The sequence below is a fragment of the Lactuca sativa genome, chromosome 2, assembly GCF_002870075.4.
Source record: "Lactuca sativa cultivar Salinas chromosome 2, Lsat_Salinas_v11, whole genome shotgun sequence".
In the NCBI taxonomy this organism is placed as follows: Eukaryota; Viridiplantae; Streptophyta; class Magnoliopsida; order Asterales; family Asteraceae; genus Lactuca; species Lactuca sativa.
In genome coordinates this window covers 230,801,585-230,817,574 of record NC_056624.2, presented here as the reverse complement: position 1 = coordinate 230,817,574, position 15,990 = coordinate 230,801,585, and the positions used below count along the sequence as shown (strand labels likewise).

Here is a 15,990-nt window from a genome sequence, read left to right as displayed (position 1 = left end):
TTCTTGTATTTAGATATTAATGTGTAATAATAATATTTTATAACATATTTCTTGTGTTCGATACGCAGCGTTTAAGAAAAAAGAAAAAAACTTTGTTCGGCGACATGAGCGTTTAACTTTTAGACTAAACAAAACGTTCAAAAATCAAAAGCTACATGGAGTAGCTTTTAACAAAACGCTCCAAAATCAAACGCTACTCGCTAGTCGCTACCAGCCACCCGCTAACCGGTACCCGCTAGTTTTGTCGAATACGCCCAAAGACAAATAATTTAAATTTATATAAAAAAATATATTGATGATATTAATCATTGGAGAAAACAATTAATCAGTGGTTAAAATTTGTGGACGGTTGAATATTGATATGAAAATAGTTTTGTTTATTTCAACAACACACCTTATTATTTTATTATAAAAGTACCGAGATGCTTTAAATTTTGTGATTATAGAAAGATAAAGAAAAATATATCGCCTAAAACAAAAAATGACGTAACATAATAAAATATGTTATTTTTAATTACATTTAACCCTAAAATACATACATATAAGAATAAAAGAAAAGGCAACATTCATGTTCATTCATTGAAGACTCTGTAGAGTACAAAGAGGGTCAATACACACATGTCTAATTAAACTTAAACATGACGACTTTAAAAATTCGTGGATGCACAAAATCCAATAGGCAATTTGCACATAATAAAATACAACCAAACTGCCCATAGCCCACAGGAACACAAGAAAAAAAAGAGTTCTGCTTTGACTTTGCCTCCTAGAGAACATGTTACATACAAAGAATCACCATGTCCAGGCAACTCATTCCCCAAAAAAGGAGCCAAAATGACATCACAAAGTAATTTTTTTAATCACTAAGTAACCAAGTTTGAAATAATAAAACTTAGATCACTTGTTTATTGAAGAATTTGTGGATACGATACTCGGATATTTAAGGTTATAATAAAAAGTTTCAACCTTTAAACAAGTCAAGTACCCGCAAAATCTTTCACTGTGAATCCAACTTTCTCAAACTTGCCTTTCTCACTATTCTCTCTAAACTTCATATAATCACCACACAAGAAGGGTTTATAGGCTCTCAAACTCTTGTCACCCACAACTTCATCAGGTGCAAAAACAACCTTATTATCCTCAAAGCACCAAAAGAAAGCAAGCGAAAACCGGTTTTTATGTTCCTTTAAAACGACTCTATGTTCAGATGACCTTAACTTCCCATTACTCCAAGCTTGCATCAAATCACCAATATTCACAACCAGTGTTTCTTCACACGGGTCTATGTCCATCCATTTCCCTTCTTTAGATCTGACTTGAAGTCCACCACTTTCATCCTGATAGACTATTGTTATGCAGCTCATATCTGTGTGCATGCCAAGCCCTTCAATGTCTTTTTTTATGATTTTGGGTGGCGAGTAGTTTATTATTCGTAAATACCCTTCGGAGTTTGAGAATTCGGGTTCAAATTTCTTCCCAAAATCTTCCCCCAAACACATTAATAACATCTCAATGATCTTATTAGATAGGTTCCTCATGGTGCTCCCATATTCCCTTAACACCTCACTGTAAAAACCAAATAAAAGAAATGGAAAATTAATTCATTTGTGTAAGCAATAGAAGTGACAAAAGGAAATCTCAGATATTTATTGTAATAAAAAAGAAAGTCAATGATAGTATTTTGTTATTAGGATGCCATAATGCCATGTTAAGTTACCTGAATTCCGACTTTGTGTGGTTCAAGAGCACATCGGCAGATCTCTGTGCGGATTCAAGAAAATCAGGTCCAGAAACACGAATCGACTCAAAAAAGGGAGAGGCAATGAAATGAGGAGTGTAGGTTTTGATGTTCGATAAGGGACCAGCTTTGAGTTTCTGTTCATATGGTAGATCAAAGAGCTGATAAGATAGGAATCGAAGTTTATTGTAAAGCTCTTTCGAGATCCCATGGTTGATTATGTGAAAGAATCCCCATTCTTTACACGCTAAAGAGAGGGAAGAGAGGTGCGATGGGGTTAAGGGTTTAGATACATCAAAAACAGGAAGATCTATGGAAGTTTTGGATGTAAGCATGGTGATGATTTGTGCAAAAAGAATTAGTTTGCATGAAGTTTATAAACCGGTTTGCAGTTTGGAAGAGACAAACTTTATATATATACATCTAAGTATATAACTGTAAACAAATTTAATATTCCAAAGTACCTACTTCTTTCGAGTCAATTTTTTATAAGCATGCTTGTTTACACATGGGGCTCAGACAAAATGTCTCATGGTTTATTATTAACGTAGGACGAAAGCACACAAAATGTGAAACACACGTACAAGTAAATATATTCTATTGCTAAATCGTCTTTAGGCATACCAATGAGTCGCTATATAGGATGCCTCTAGTTTTGCTAGATTCAGCCAGAATTTCAAACTTCAGAATTAAGCGTTAATTAATAAGTACACTTTTCCCGTCTAAAATCTAAATTAAGTTGTGCTCAATTGATGTAACTCTCTTATTTCACAAGATTTAAGTTAATATGAGTGGTAAAAACTTTTTTACAAGTATTTTAAACTATTTATTTCCAAAGCTCAAAGGCTATCTGATTATATTATAACAAAGTTTTTACACAATACATTAAACATTTTTTATGATAAGTATAACCAAAGGGGTAACGTAAAAAGGGTTATGGACATTTGTTGTCACGGAAGAGCAGTTTATTTTACATAAAATAATCACATTTGTTTATAAGTTTAGCATGCTAAGTTTGGGGGACAAGCATCTAGTTGTAAGTACAACAGTTGAAGAGGCAAAGAATGTAAAAGCTTTGACTTACAGTTTGGCAACTCTTGGAAAGATTCCTTGTTGTTTGGATCTTTCTGCAAGGAAAGAAGGTCAATGATGAATAGAGTTGGATTTAGTAAAATAAAAATAACAAACAAATGGGAAGCATGAGCCAAGAAAGGTGGAGTTTGAAGGTGAATTGTTACTTTTGTCAAATGTTGGCTCTTGGACCTAGATTATTTCCTCAGAAACTGTTCAACATATAATATTTTATACCCCAAGCACAAATTAACATGTTAGTCTAATAACCTTTAAAAAACCCGAAAACTCTCATTGAAGTTATCTATTTAGGGGCATACATTTTTTATTCACATGTTATGTTGGGATGGAGTTGTAGGAACTATGTGGTATTGTTCATTATATGGGACAAAATGAGAGTGAAAAATGATTTTTCGATTGTTTTTCTAATGATAAAAGAGGGTATTCAAAGGTTTTTTTCACAAACAGGATTTCGAGAATGAGTCTCTGTCTCAGGCCTTGAAATGCAACACTATCTGATTGTTATATTGACAATATGATATATCTTAATTAGCAAAATTATTTGTTATCGACTTATATATGGTTCCATCTAAAGCAATAACTTAAGTTTCTTAAGGAACCATTAATAATACTGAGTGAGAATGCATTATACAGCTCATGAGCTCCTTGCATGGTTTTCCCCAAGTCAATGCAAGAGACAAGAGATGATATTAGAAATGATTCAACTAACAATAATTATTATCAAGTAGCTCTGTTTCATCATTGTGCTCATTATATTTATATTTATCAAGAAGTCTTACAGGTACGAGTTCAATGTATATGAGAAGCTCAGGTGACTGTTGTTATGAAAACGAAGGAATTGCACATGCTTCATGGCTTCATGCCTCATTAATTCTTAAAGAATCTACCACTTAGCTGTCGCTTTGACGGCTCCTAATTAAGCTGATAACTTCCAGAGATTAAGTGGTTGGTTGAACATGCCAACATCCATGTGCAGTTTTTCAGCTAATTTAACTTAGCTGGAATAAGCTGCTAAATAATCTTGTTTTAATACAAACCACATATAGGATATATAGGATATAGTTAGATGTGAGTTCCTTTTTGATAACTAAATGAAGCAAAATAAATGGGACATGGAATTTATAAATTTAATACATGAAATTTTGGCACACAAAGGAGCGTTGACAAGCTGTTATCTCCCACCATGTACCATAAGAAGTAGAGTATAGTTTCTTTCGTTGAATATCACACAATTTGTTAATTGTATAATTAACAAATGGGTGAAATGGCATATATCTAATATATCAGTATGCTACTTGGGGTATAATTTTCAGTAAATAATATGTTAATTTTATATAGAAGATGTACAAAATATTTATTTTATCCAACTATGCTTTAAGAAAAACTATACATTATTTTTGTATCATCTTTTTAGCTTTAAATTTGAACCACATACTAAATCGGCCAAGGACTCTCTTCATGTAACGAATTTTTGTGAAGGCAAAGGCCTTGAAATGCAACACTATCTGATTGCATCATATTCAAAATCGATATGTAGTTTTAATAAGTTAAATGGACACATCATTATTTTGACATTTTTTGAACCCCTAAAAAAAATTAACTGACAAATAGGTTAGTTGTTGGTTAACAAATAAACCATTTTTAATTGATGAATATAGGGAAAACGACTTAAAAGACCAATTAAGTTTCAAAAGTGTCTATATTATCCCAATTATCTTTTTGTTGTTCAAGAAACACCAACGAAGAAATGTTTTTTTATTAAAAAGCCAAATAAAGTTAACAGTAAAATTAAGGCTTTTAAAAATTAACTGGCATCTGTGGGTTATGTTCTTTGTTTACTTGTGATCAAAGGGTAAATCTGACATGGATTATTAAAACAAATTAGGTGGAAACATAAATGCCACAAGGGATTTCATTTCACTATCTAGGGTTCTCAGTGAAGGGTGAAATCGATATCTAGGGTTCTTACACAACGGTGAAATCTACAGAAGTGACGGTGAAATTGATTTTTACAGAAGGTGAAGGAGAGTTCGTCGATTGTGCAACAAGCATGTCTTGTGACTCACTCAACATTGATGTCTACCACAAAGTTGTTTTTTCTCCTAATCCCTTTGTTTACTTCCGTCCTGATAAATTACCTGTTATGGGGCAAGATGTATGTAACATGGATTTCAAGGAGTTCAAGACCTATCTCCAATAATTGATCAACAATAGATGTCGGCATATGTATTATTGTCTTAAAAATCGGTCCCTCGTAGATGGGTTAAGGGAAAGCTGAAGAAGGGGACAGTGGTACTGAAACATATGAAGACGATGTGGACTCGGTATTGTCGGATGATCTATCGGTGGACCATGAAGCTGATCATGAGGACATTCAGTGGCCTGAAGTTATTGATCATTTTTTGTCTCAGAAGAATCTTATTCCAGAAAAAGGCATAAAGGACGAAGCTGGTGATAAGGTAAAAAAAAAACATCCTATTCACGGTCCTAACCAAAAAAGGGATACTATGATGCCTGAGTTAGGTATGAGATTCTCTGATCGAGATGAACTTAAACATATGTTAACAAATTATGTTGTGTCAAAGGGTTATGCTTTGTGGTATGAAAAAAATGAGGCAATAACATTGTTAGTAAGGTGCAGTAAAAATGAAAAAGGGAAGCCATCTTGCCCTTTTAGACTATGGGCTAGTCCCATGATGTGACAACCCGAAATTTCTATCGTGTACAGTCATTCAATTCAATCACATTTAGACTTGTTTCTTCTATCTTTTAGCATTGTTAAGGGTCTGTTTGAGTGTTCTGAGCCTAGTACATTCAAGGATTTATGAAGTATCTACTAGAGTTCATGGTGCAACATTCAAGCCGGAAAACTCCAAGTCTTGGAGTTTACGGCCGTAAACTAGAGATTACGGTTGTAAACTCTTAGTTGGCCGTAAACTCCTCCCATATACATGATATTCCTTCATTTTTCACCACTTCTCACACTTCCAACTCAAGAAACTCGATTCACTTTCAACTATCATCAAGGGTTTTCATCTTGATCTTCAATTATGTTAGTGTTTCTTCCATTTGTTAGTTGGTACCTTGCTTAATCTAGTGAAACCCTATGATTTCATCCATGATTTCATCTCTTTTGGGTAGATCTTCAAATCTTCATCACTTACACCAAGAACACTTACTAGTTCTTGGACCGTGAACACCCCTTTCAAGCTTCAAAACATAAGTATCCTTCCATATACTAGCTATCCTATAGAAGCTCTTAACATACACCCTTGAAAATAAGCATTTCCCAAGAACAATAAGAGTTTACGGCCATGAGCATATCCTTTGGCCGTAAACTCTCTTCAGATCTTCTTTGGATGTGAACACAATGGCCGTAAACACCCTTGGCCGTGAACACAATGGTCGTAAACCCCTTAGGTCGTAAACACAATGGCCGTAAAATCCATTGTGTGGCCGTAAACCCCTTAGATGCAATTCTTTGCGATTAAAACACTTTAATCCAAGTGTTTCCTAGTCCCTAAGGTGGTTTCCTTGAATGATTAGTTGTATATACACTAATTATATCCATACATGTATCATTATATGCTTATTAGGATCCGTTTGTGCTCGAGGCTGCACTTGACACTTAACATCCTAAATTGATCTTTCATTCGTATCACTCACTATAGGTGAATTCATACCCCTTAACTTATCTTTTAAATAATTTTAAATGCTTTATGGGGGGATACAAGTAGAACTATTATAGTTATTATAACAATCACATGTGATTAGTAACTAACAAAACAAGTGGATTTTCTTATACTTCAAACAGTTTCATCAAACAAACTCTTCAAAACATTTTATAAACTGACATCAAGTCATCTGTTACCATTCAAATGGTTAAAACTCTTTTATATGTTAAACTTTCTATTAAACTCTCTTAAACTTATATATTGTCAAAATCATGTCTATATGTGTATCATTCTTCATAAACACCTTTATTTCATTCCTACTTCATAACCACATTACATGAGTTCAATGAAACTACTTTGAAGATACATATCCCGATAATTTCAAAGTACATTTCCCTTACATGATCACATTAACACTACATCATGTACTTCACTACAAACAAAACAACAAACATCAACAAGAAACATTTCATTTTATCCAATTCCTTTCTAAAACTTTTACATTCCTTATCAGTCTTCACCTTGTATTCACTAAAATCACGTTCCAATATTGCAATCTTCACTTCACTATTGAAATCATGTTCTTCATCTTTCTTATTCTTGTTCTTGGTTATAATTTCTTCATCTTCATCAACCCATTCCGAGATATCACATTTATCCTTTGGATCCTTCATCTTTAATTATAACATAAACAAACAATATTGTAGCATGAAAAACAAGACGGGACCCAAATTTATATATATATATATATATATATATATATATATATATATATATATATATATATATATATATATATATATATATATATATGAAAAGTTCGGAGGTTTCAAATTTATGTGGTGAAAGGAAAAATGTTTCTTTTATATTATTGATTTATAGTATAGAGTATAGATATAGATGATGATTCATGACAACATTTTATCATAATTGTTAGGCTATAAAGAATGGGTGCGCCAAACCCACTTGCCAAGCTTGTTAGCACACGCCAACACCGCCCCTTCACACATGCTAAGGGGGCGCCAAGCACCATGCGCCAGTTCAAGAGCGAGATGAGAGACGAGAAACATAGAGAGAGAGAAAGAGTGGAGAGTGAGCGAGGAAGAGAGAGTTAATGATTGTGATTGGTTCTTTTTATTTTAGTTTTTTCTTTTTTTCCTTCCAAAATCAATACAAAAATCACCAACACTCCCTAACATCATGTTACGCTTAAGTGACATGCCAAAAAATAACGTGACGACATAGCATGCACATCATAACTCTCTAGTTTTATGACTAAACCATTGATTATCAAATTCAAAGCTAACAGATAATATAATTCGATTGAAGTATAGGGAATAACAACATAGTTTTGTTAATTTTTTTATTATATAGTATTTCATTTTGTTTTTTTACTGTATTATAATTTTCTAGAACTTTATAATAATATTGTCCAAATACAATATAACAAGAACTCTAAATTTGATTAAGTATTCAGCAATATAATATCCTAATATGTAAAATTTACAAATATAATTCTATTAATGGGGTTTAAATTAAAGTTTATTAATAATAATATGAGCAATATTTTAGTAAAATAAAAATAAAAGTTGATAAATTGCTATTTTTAGGGCTCATGATGTATGTTTTATTAGGCCTGTTTAATACATCATTTATCATTTATCAATATAGGAACTGGGCCTGAATAAAAGCCCACTACAACGTCACGAATTATCTCTTCCAGTTCCAGACAGGAGTCGGGAGCGCCTACCGCTGCATTTCAAATACACAAACGGCTACTTCTCCCCTCTTAATCAATCGTCTTCTACAATCTTCTTCTCTCTGCCCATTCTTATTTCAATTCTCCCATAAATTATTAATCTTCTTCATCACAATCTACTCATATAGCTTTGTTCAATTACAGACACGATCGTTTCACTGCTTTTCCGACTTCTGCAAATCTCTGGCATTAGTAGGCAATTTCAGAACTCGCCCACCCTTTTACACCGGTATGTTAAAGTCTCTTTGTATATTTATGTGTTAATCAAGGATCAGTTTATTCTACCCCTAGCATATAGTCGTGATTTAGTGACGGCAGTTCTAGTTCGATGCGCTTAGTCTATAAGTATTACAATTGTTATATTTCCTCACGCATGTGTACTTCAATATGATTTTTTGTTATTTGTATTATGTATTCTGTATGAATTAGTTCGAAATTTAGTTTGATTTAGCAGAAAATTGCAAGTACGAGGGTTTCTCATCTTTAATCTCAGAATAATTTTCTAATATCCTTGAGATTGCAATTGATATCAGAGTTTGAAGTGTCTATGGCTCCATCTTCAAGCAATCAGTCTAAGTCATCATCAAACCTTGGTGGAAAAGTACGAATCATTGCAAGGATTCGAGGTTTTTCGGATCAGGAGTTGGCATCTGATGCCGCACACTCAAAGTCTATGATATCTGTCTTTAAATCTGGTGATGGTGTTAAGCTTTCATTTGATGATCAACTATTGAGGTACTTTTTAAGTTGAATATTTAGGTAGATTTGGTTTGTTGTGAGCACAAGTTTTGCTTAGTTGTAGTTCTAGTTTTTAATTTATGAATTGCTTAATTGTTATTTCTTTTAGCCGGAAAAATGAGTATGAGGTGGACCATTGTTATCAGCAAAATGAAGACACTGCCCTAATATTCTCAAGCGAGATTAAGCCTCACATTTCAAGGGTTTTTAATGGTGAAAACTCAACATTTATTGCATTTGGAGCCAGAGACGGTGGAAAAACATACACAATCAAAGTAACCTGGTTTTAGTTTTATTTTTTAATTCATTGTGTTTGGTTGGATGGAAAATCTAAACTATAATACGTACAATTACCATCAAAGATCAATCTAATTTTTTATATCTTCTTTTTGAAGGGTTCCGAAGAAAAATTAGGTTTGGGAATGTTGGTGATGGATGAAATTCTGAAAACTGTAGAAGGAGGAAAACATACAATCACAGTATCAATCTTTGAAGTTTTTCAGGATCATGTTTATGATCTATTAGATCCCAAGAATCCTGAGGTTCAAGTACTAGAAGATGCTCATGGAAAAATAATGCTTAAAGGGCTTTCTAAGGCAAGTAAATCGTTATAGCATTAGATGTCGCAATGCAAATTGCTCTTGTTTATTTAAAATTTACATTTAAATTTGTGACAGGTACCCGTGAAATCATTGTTAGAATTTCAGAAGTTATACTTGAGTGACAATAGTTTAAACAAACCAACAAAAAAGATAACTCTAGAGTTGCCAAGAAGGAGCCATAAAGCTCTCATGATAAACATTTTAGCTTGTGATGAAGGAGGAAGCTCTAAACTTGTTGGAAAGATGAACTTTATTGATCTTGCAGGTTTGGAACAACACATATATAATATTTATTTTTCACTTAACAATTTTCCAATTTGCTATGTCTACTAATAACAATATCATATTTGTATTATCAGGGTATGAAAATTCGAGAAGAAATACCTTTGATGGAACCAATCTTAATGAGTCTACACGAATCAACAAGTCTTTAAATGCATTGCTTAATGTGATTCATGCCATCAATGCCAATGAGAGTCGTGTCCCTTATAGAGAAAGCAAACTTGCAAGAGCACTACAAGATTCATTTGGTGGAAATAGTCATATATCAGTGTTATTTTGCTTGGTAGGCTATTCTTTTTTATGATTTAATATAATAAATAAATAAATTATTTTGAGCTCATTAGTTTCTCTTTGATTGCAGAACCCATTGTTTTGCCCCGACACTATTCATACAGTTACTTTAGCTTCAAGGTTGAAAAATATAAAGCCTTTGGTTGCTGCATGCTCTGCTGCAAAGAAACAAACCAACTCCACAGCATCTATTTCTGGAAAGAAACACACAAAGCCTCCTTTATCTGCAAATAAACTCGATTCTACAACAAAACAACAAACCAACTCCAGATTGCCTTTGTCTGCAAAGAAAACTAATTCTGTGCTAAAAGGAAGGTAAAATAATAGATTTCAATGTTGTACCTTTAGCCCCTAATTAAAAAAAAAAAAAAAAAAAAACATTTGTGTTTCTAATTAAATTGCTTGTTGTTTGGACTCGAAGGAATCTTTTTAGTGGTACAGAGGAAGCAAATGGTTTCAAGGAGAAAACACCGAGAATGGTATAAATCTATTAATCATTTTGTATAATTTGACATATTCTATTGTTTTTGGTATGTCTAGAAATTAACCATTTAAGTTTTACAATGTGAATGCAGGAAAATAATCTTCCAAATATAGTAAAATCAGTTATTCCTGATAATAATGATTCCACTGTTGTACCTCATGCGAAGGAGGTATGGTTTTTTATTAAAAAATATTTACATATCTCTAGGGTTAAATGTAAGAATTAGCAATGTAATGCCATTTATTCAGTTATTTGTTTATTATAGCATCTTATTTTCATTTCTTTTTATTATATGATAAAAAAAAATTATGTATCTTGTAAGGTCAAATGAAAGTAGGATGCCATAATAAACAAAAAAATGGAATTACATTGCTGTTTCTTGCATGTAGCACTGACCTTTATTATCAAATTCATAAATTACTATCTTTGAAATCTCGATGTTATTTGCCTTTAAGTGTAAGACACTGAATCTTCAATTTAAACGCAGGAAAAATGTTCATCAGTCACTGTTTTATCCAACTCAGATTCTGCACATGTTGCTTCCAACATTGTACCTAGTTCACATGAGGAGGTAGAGTAATGATCGAGTGGTTTGATATTTTAAAAGAATACTTATGAAAAAGTGATTTGAGGATTTATTATTATATTTTATCTTGTAGGATGCTTCTGTAAAGACACAAAACAACCTTCCTCATGTCAATGGTAAGTCTTTTAACAGTTATTCTTTTTAATGATATTTATGAAAAAAGTAATGAATACTTGACACAGGTGATGATAACATAGAGAAAGAGAACAATAGTTTGGTTGCTAATGAAGGCGCATCACCACCTATAAGTGTTAAGTTGAAAAGATTAGCAGATAATTTGAAAGCATTATCTTCAACTCCTCTGCCTGTAAGTAGGCTGCAGAATGCAAATACTCAAGTCTGCAATTCTGTTGATACTATGGAACCAAAAACACCTCTAGTTACACATAAAATGGATACTTCAAATTCAAAATGTCAATCTGGATCATTCAGCAAACGTAGCTCAGGGTTGAAGGTTAGTGTTATAACTTATAACTATAACATTTCCTTCACTTAATCTATATATTATGAGTTATTACTAATGATACCATGTTTTTCTTTGCAGCAAGCGCTTGTGCAAAACTATCTACATTTTCTAAATACAGCTAGCGAGTTAGTATTTTTTTTTTCTTTCATTGCTCGATTCATATGTTGGTAAAAATGTGTGAAACTAACTAATGTCAATCTTTTTCTTTTTTTGTGTGTGTTAACAGGGATGACTTGAAAGGGATCTCGGTAAACTTTATTGAATGTTATAAATTTGTATCGAGATTAGGATTTTCTAAATTCTAATGTCGAGTTTTATGCAGGGTATTAAGGAGAAGAGAGCTTCATACATTCTAGAACTTCGTGAAAAATCACCCGAACCTTTTAAAAGCGTAAGAAATATTCTTCCACAACTTTGTTGGAAATCTTTTTAGTGTGTTTATGAATGCATATTGTCATTGAGAACTAAATAACTCATCCTATGTTTTGTTTTGTAGCTTGATGATTTGCAGGAACTTGGTCTTTCAGCAAAACAGGTATGGATTTTGGTTAATTTAATTACGAAATAGCAACATAGTATATGAAGTAACATGCATACGTGTTTTTTTTATGGATTATAGGTCAAGAACATGATGAAAGATGTTGTTAGGGATCTTTTCAGCTAGCCCTGAATACAATACAAGTTATGTGTTGTTTATATCGACAATATAAGTTGTCAACCACATTTGATCATTTGAATTTGGTTGTCACTTTTCAAGGTGTCACTTTTGTTTGGGCAGTAGTTCGATAAAATTAAATAAATATATACCTATAATTACAAACATTCAAAAGTTGCAAGTTCTCGACATACCTTCAAAAATCACAAAAGCTCAAATTTCTACTAGGAAAGACTTTGAGTCGCCAATGATTTTTTGAAAAAAGTTAAAAGGGTGTGACACATGTTATATTATAAAACCTAGAATATTTTAGGTTTCGGAATCTCCTAGTTTACAAAATATCCTTAAACTGGAATTTTGTTTTTAAATTGTGATTTTTATTATGAATGTCTTTATGAAGTTACATAATTCTAGACAAAATAAAAAAAATAAACAAAAGTTTATTTTTTTAACATATTCTCCACATCATTTGTTATGTTTTGTTCAGAACTTCATATTTGATCATTGAAGCTTTATATATATTTTTGAAAACTTTGGATTCGATGTTGGGAAAATTTAATCATAGGGATTTTATTTTTAACCTAAAAATTTTGTTTCCTTGGTTTACAAACCGAACCAAACTTCTTTTTTTTTTTATTACACCATCAACTTCATCTTTTACCGGGATAACTTGTGACCCATCTACGTTGACTACATGTCACCAGTTATACCCACACAGTCAGTGGTATAATGAATAAAAAAAATGACTTTAAAGGCAAATAATGTGTTATTAATTGTCATTTTATGACATTTTTCATTTATCAAGACAGTTTCTCTAACAACATACACTCCCATCCTAATAAAATTCAAAAAAAAAAAAAATCTTGTTCTTAAGCCACCACCAAAGAAAACAGTTAACTTTTAGCGGGATCTAGTGGACCCGAACAAAACTTGAATCTACTACACACGTGTCAGCCACCAAACTCCTCAAAGACTTGACCAAGAAATTTCCCTATTTATCCCCAAGCCATTGCCACATGTCCTTGCCTTTATATAACGAGACAAGCATAAAAATATTACATCTTTACTCATTTGAATGTATTTTTAATAAACGTTAATATTGTGGGATCGAAGTTTTTGATACACTTAACTTAGGTGATATTAAGGGCTTTAGTATAAATAAATAAATAAAACTTATATGATATAGGTTAGTGACACAAATAGACTGTAAAGGGAGAAATATGGCAAAAATGGGAATTTTTAGCACACTTATAGTGTAAAAGCTTTGATACCCGCAATATGGATACCTCGTTTAACATGAAATTTGTAGATATATGTCTAAAACCATGATTTATCTCTAAGGCTAAAGGGTATAGAGCGGAAAAGAAGTGAAGGGAAGGAAACCGTATCTTGAAACACCATATTGGGGGTGTGGTTTAGGGGTCAGGATAGAGATGAGGGGAATCATCATCCTACTCCTCCTCTTCTTTCTCTCTCTCTCTCTCTCTCACATTGGATGATGGCATTTAATCCTATTTTCTATTTCTTTTTTTTATTAAAATATATACATACTAAAAAATTATAAAAAATATATTAAAATTCATGGTTTTTAATTTCCTACAAAATATGGATAATATATATATATATATATATATATATATATATATATATATATATATATATATTTTAAATCAGATAGTAAAAAATAACTATTTCTTGACTTTTAGTAAGTGAAAAGTAAATAAAAGAATACTGATGTGATACTCAAAAACTGAAAGATGACAGGTCTAAGTGTATCACAAACTTCAGCATCCATTATAGAAATAAGATTTTTTTTTCTACACACCACTCTACTTTTTTGAAAAATTAAATATTGAAAATTGTGTATTTTAGCCTCCCATTTACCCATGTCTCTTTTTTTTCTTTTTCTTTTTTTCTTTTATGACTTATTTATTTTTTAAGATGGACACCTTGTTTTCTATTTTATATTTTAAGATAGATACTTGTTTCTTTTATTTATTTATTTATTCTTTTATGATTTTTTTCCAAAAAAATAAAATAAAATAATTCATAGGGTTCTTTTTTTCTTTTATGATTTATTTGGTAAACCATGTCTACTAAATTTTAATTTTTACAATACTATACAAATATAAATTTTAATCATTATCATCGTTTTAATTTTAATAGGTTGTTTTTTATATCCAAAAACTAAACATATATAAAAGTTATTATCATTAGGAAGGAGGGAGTAGTTCCCTCCCAACCCACCGAACCCACTACCACATCAATTTTTGTCTCTTCTTTTTATCCATCTTTCCCAACACATAACACACGGAAATCCTATCTTTTTGAACCCACTCAATTAAAAAAAAATACAAAACAACTAAGGTACAAGTTTTAAAACGCATGGTACAAGAGAAAATAAAAAAGAGAAAGTATAGAGAGATGATGAAGTGGGTTAGTGAAACCAATCAACCCACTCATTGAAGTGGAGTGGTACTGCCGATAACTTTATTACTAATTAAGATTTTTTCATTTAATTGTTTTGTTTTTTTTTAATTGAGTGGGTTGAGTGAGTTCAAAAAGATAAGGTTTCCGTGTGTTGTGGGTTCGGAAAAACGAAGAAAAATAAAAGAGAAAAAATGATGTGACAGTGGGTTCAGTGGGTTGGGATGGAATGACTCCCTCCTCCCTTATAATTTCAAGGTTTGAAACGGTACAAAAGTTTAATCAAAATTATGTGAAATTAAATTGTTGTTTATATCTTTTTTTATTTTTGTATAATTACGGCTTTTATTTGGTATCTAAAATCAATTGAATAACCTTCTTATTTTTGCATAATTACCATCTTATAACCGTTCAATTTTTTAATAGTAATATAAAAAGTAATATTAATATAATTAATATATAAAGTAAATTCATGGTCTAATGCAAGATATACCAGACTTCTTAAAATGGATTGCGATTTTAAATTTTTTTATTAGTTTTATTATAATATATTTACTAAAATACAATTAGTTTTTTCTTAAAAAACAAACCAAATATATATCCGACATTCATAAACTGTATGACAAAAATAAATTTATTGTTTCCTATTTGATAAATGAACTACTCTAAACAAACATGGTTTTTTCATTTAACTTAGCAAACAAGCATGAACAATGATTTTTTCCTTCGATGATTAAGAATGATCATTTATACATTAGTTTAGTATCTCAACGAACAAACAAAAAATATATTGTTCCTCACATAATAAACAAAATATAGGATCTCACAGTGTATATATATATATATATATATATATATATATATATATATATATATATATATATATATATAAACAAACATGGTTTTTTCGTTTAACTTAGCAAACAAGCATGAACAATGATTTTTTCCTTCGATGATTAAGAATGATCATTTATATTCATTAGTTTAGTATCTCAACGAACAAACAAAAAATATATTGTTCCTCGCATAATAAACAAAATATAGGATCTCACAGTATATATATATATATATATATATATATATATATATATATATATATATATATATATATATATATATATATATATAGAGAGAGAGAGAGAGAGAGAGAGAGAGAGAGAGAGAAAGAGAGAGAGAGAGAGAAAGAGAAAAGTAAG

General features: G+C 31.3%; 2 protein-coding genes across 2 annotated transcripts; one reads left to right on the top strand and one right to left on the bottom strand.

Annotated features, from left to right (window-relative positions):
- Positions 1–512: 512 nt before the first annotated feature.
- LOC111896305 (gibberellin 20-oxidase-like protein) lies at positions 513–2,149 on the bottom strand. Its single transcript, XM_023892320.2, has 2 exons — positions 1,718–2,149; positions 513–1,566 (listed from the first exon to the last, which is right to left on the bottom strand). Exons 1-2 carry the CDS (start codon positions 2,071–2,073, stop codon positions 978–980), a joined length of 945 nt encoding a protein of 314 aa, XP_023748088.1. The 5' UTR covers positions 2,074–2,149; the 3' UTR covers positions 513–977.
- A 6,209-nt stretch (positions 2,150–8,358) lies between these two features.
- On the top strand, positions 8,359–12,541 carry LOC111896312 (kinesin-like protein KIN-10C). The gene is made up of 17 exons (XM_023892328.3): positions 8,359–8,492; positions 8,797–8,998; positions 9,111–9,276; positions 9,397–9,597; positions 9,679–9,868; positions 9,963–10,168; positions 10,247–10,491; positions 10,598–10,655; positions 10,752–10,829; positions 11,148–11,231; positions 11,320–11,362; positions 11,444–11,700; positions 11,791–11,837; positions 11,939–11,960; positions 12,035–12,103; positions 12,209–12,247; positions 12,332–12,541. Exons 2-17 carry the CDS (start codon positions 8,811–8,813, stop codon positions 12,374–12,376), a joined length of 1,938 nt encoding a protein of 645 aa, XP_023748096.1. The 5' UTR covers positions 8,359–8,492; positions 8,797–8,810; the 3' UTR covers positions 12,377–12,541.
- The last annotated feature ends 3,449 nt before the right edge of the window (positions 12,542–15,990 follow it).

Coding starts and splice junctions, on each gene's coding strand:
- LOC111896312 (XM_023892328.3), top strand. CDS start 8,811: ATGGCTCCATCTTCAAGCAATCAGTCTAAGTCATCATCAAACCTTGGT. Junction 10,492..10,597: donor AATTCTGTGCTAAAAGGAAG/GTAAAATAATAG, acceptor TTGGACTCGAAG/GAATCTTTTTAGTGGTACAG. Junction 11,701..11,790: donor AACGTAGCTCAGGGTTGAAG/GTTAGTGTTATA, acceptor TTTTCTTTGCAG/CAAGCGCTTGTGCAAAACTA.
- LOC111896305 (XM_023892320.2), bottom strand. CDS start 2,073: ATGCTTACATCCAAAACTTCCATAGATCTTCCTGTTTTTGATGTATCT. Junction 1,567..1,717: donor CACACAAAGTCGGAATTCAG/GTAACTTAACAT, acceptor TGGTTTTTACAG/TGAGGTGTTAAGGGAATATG.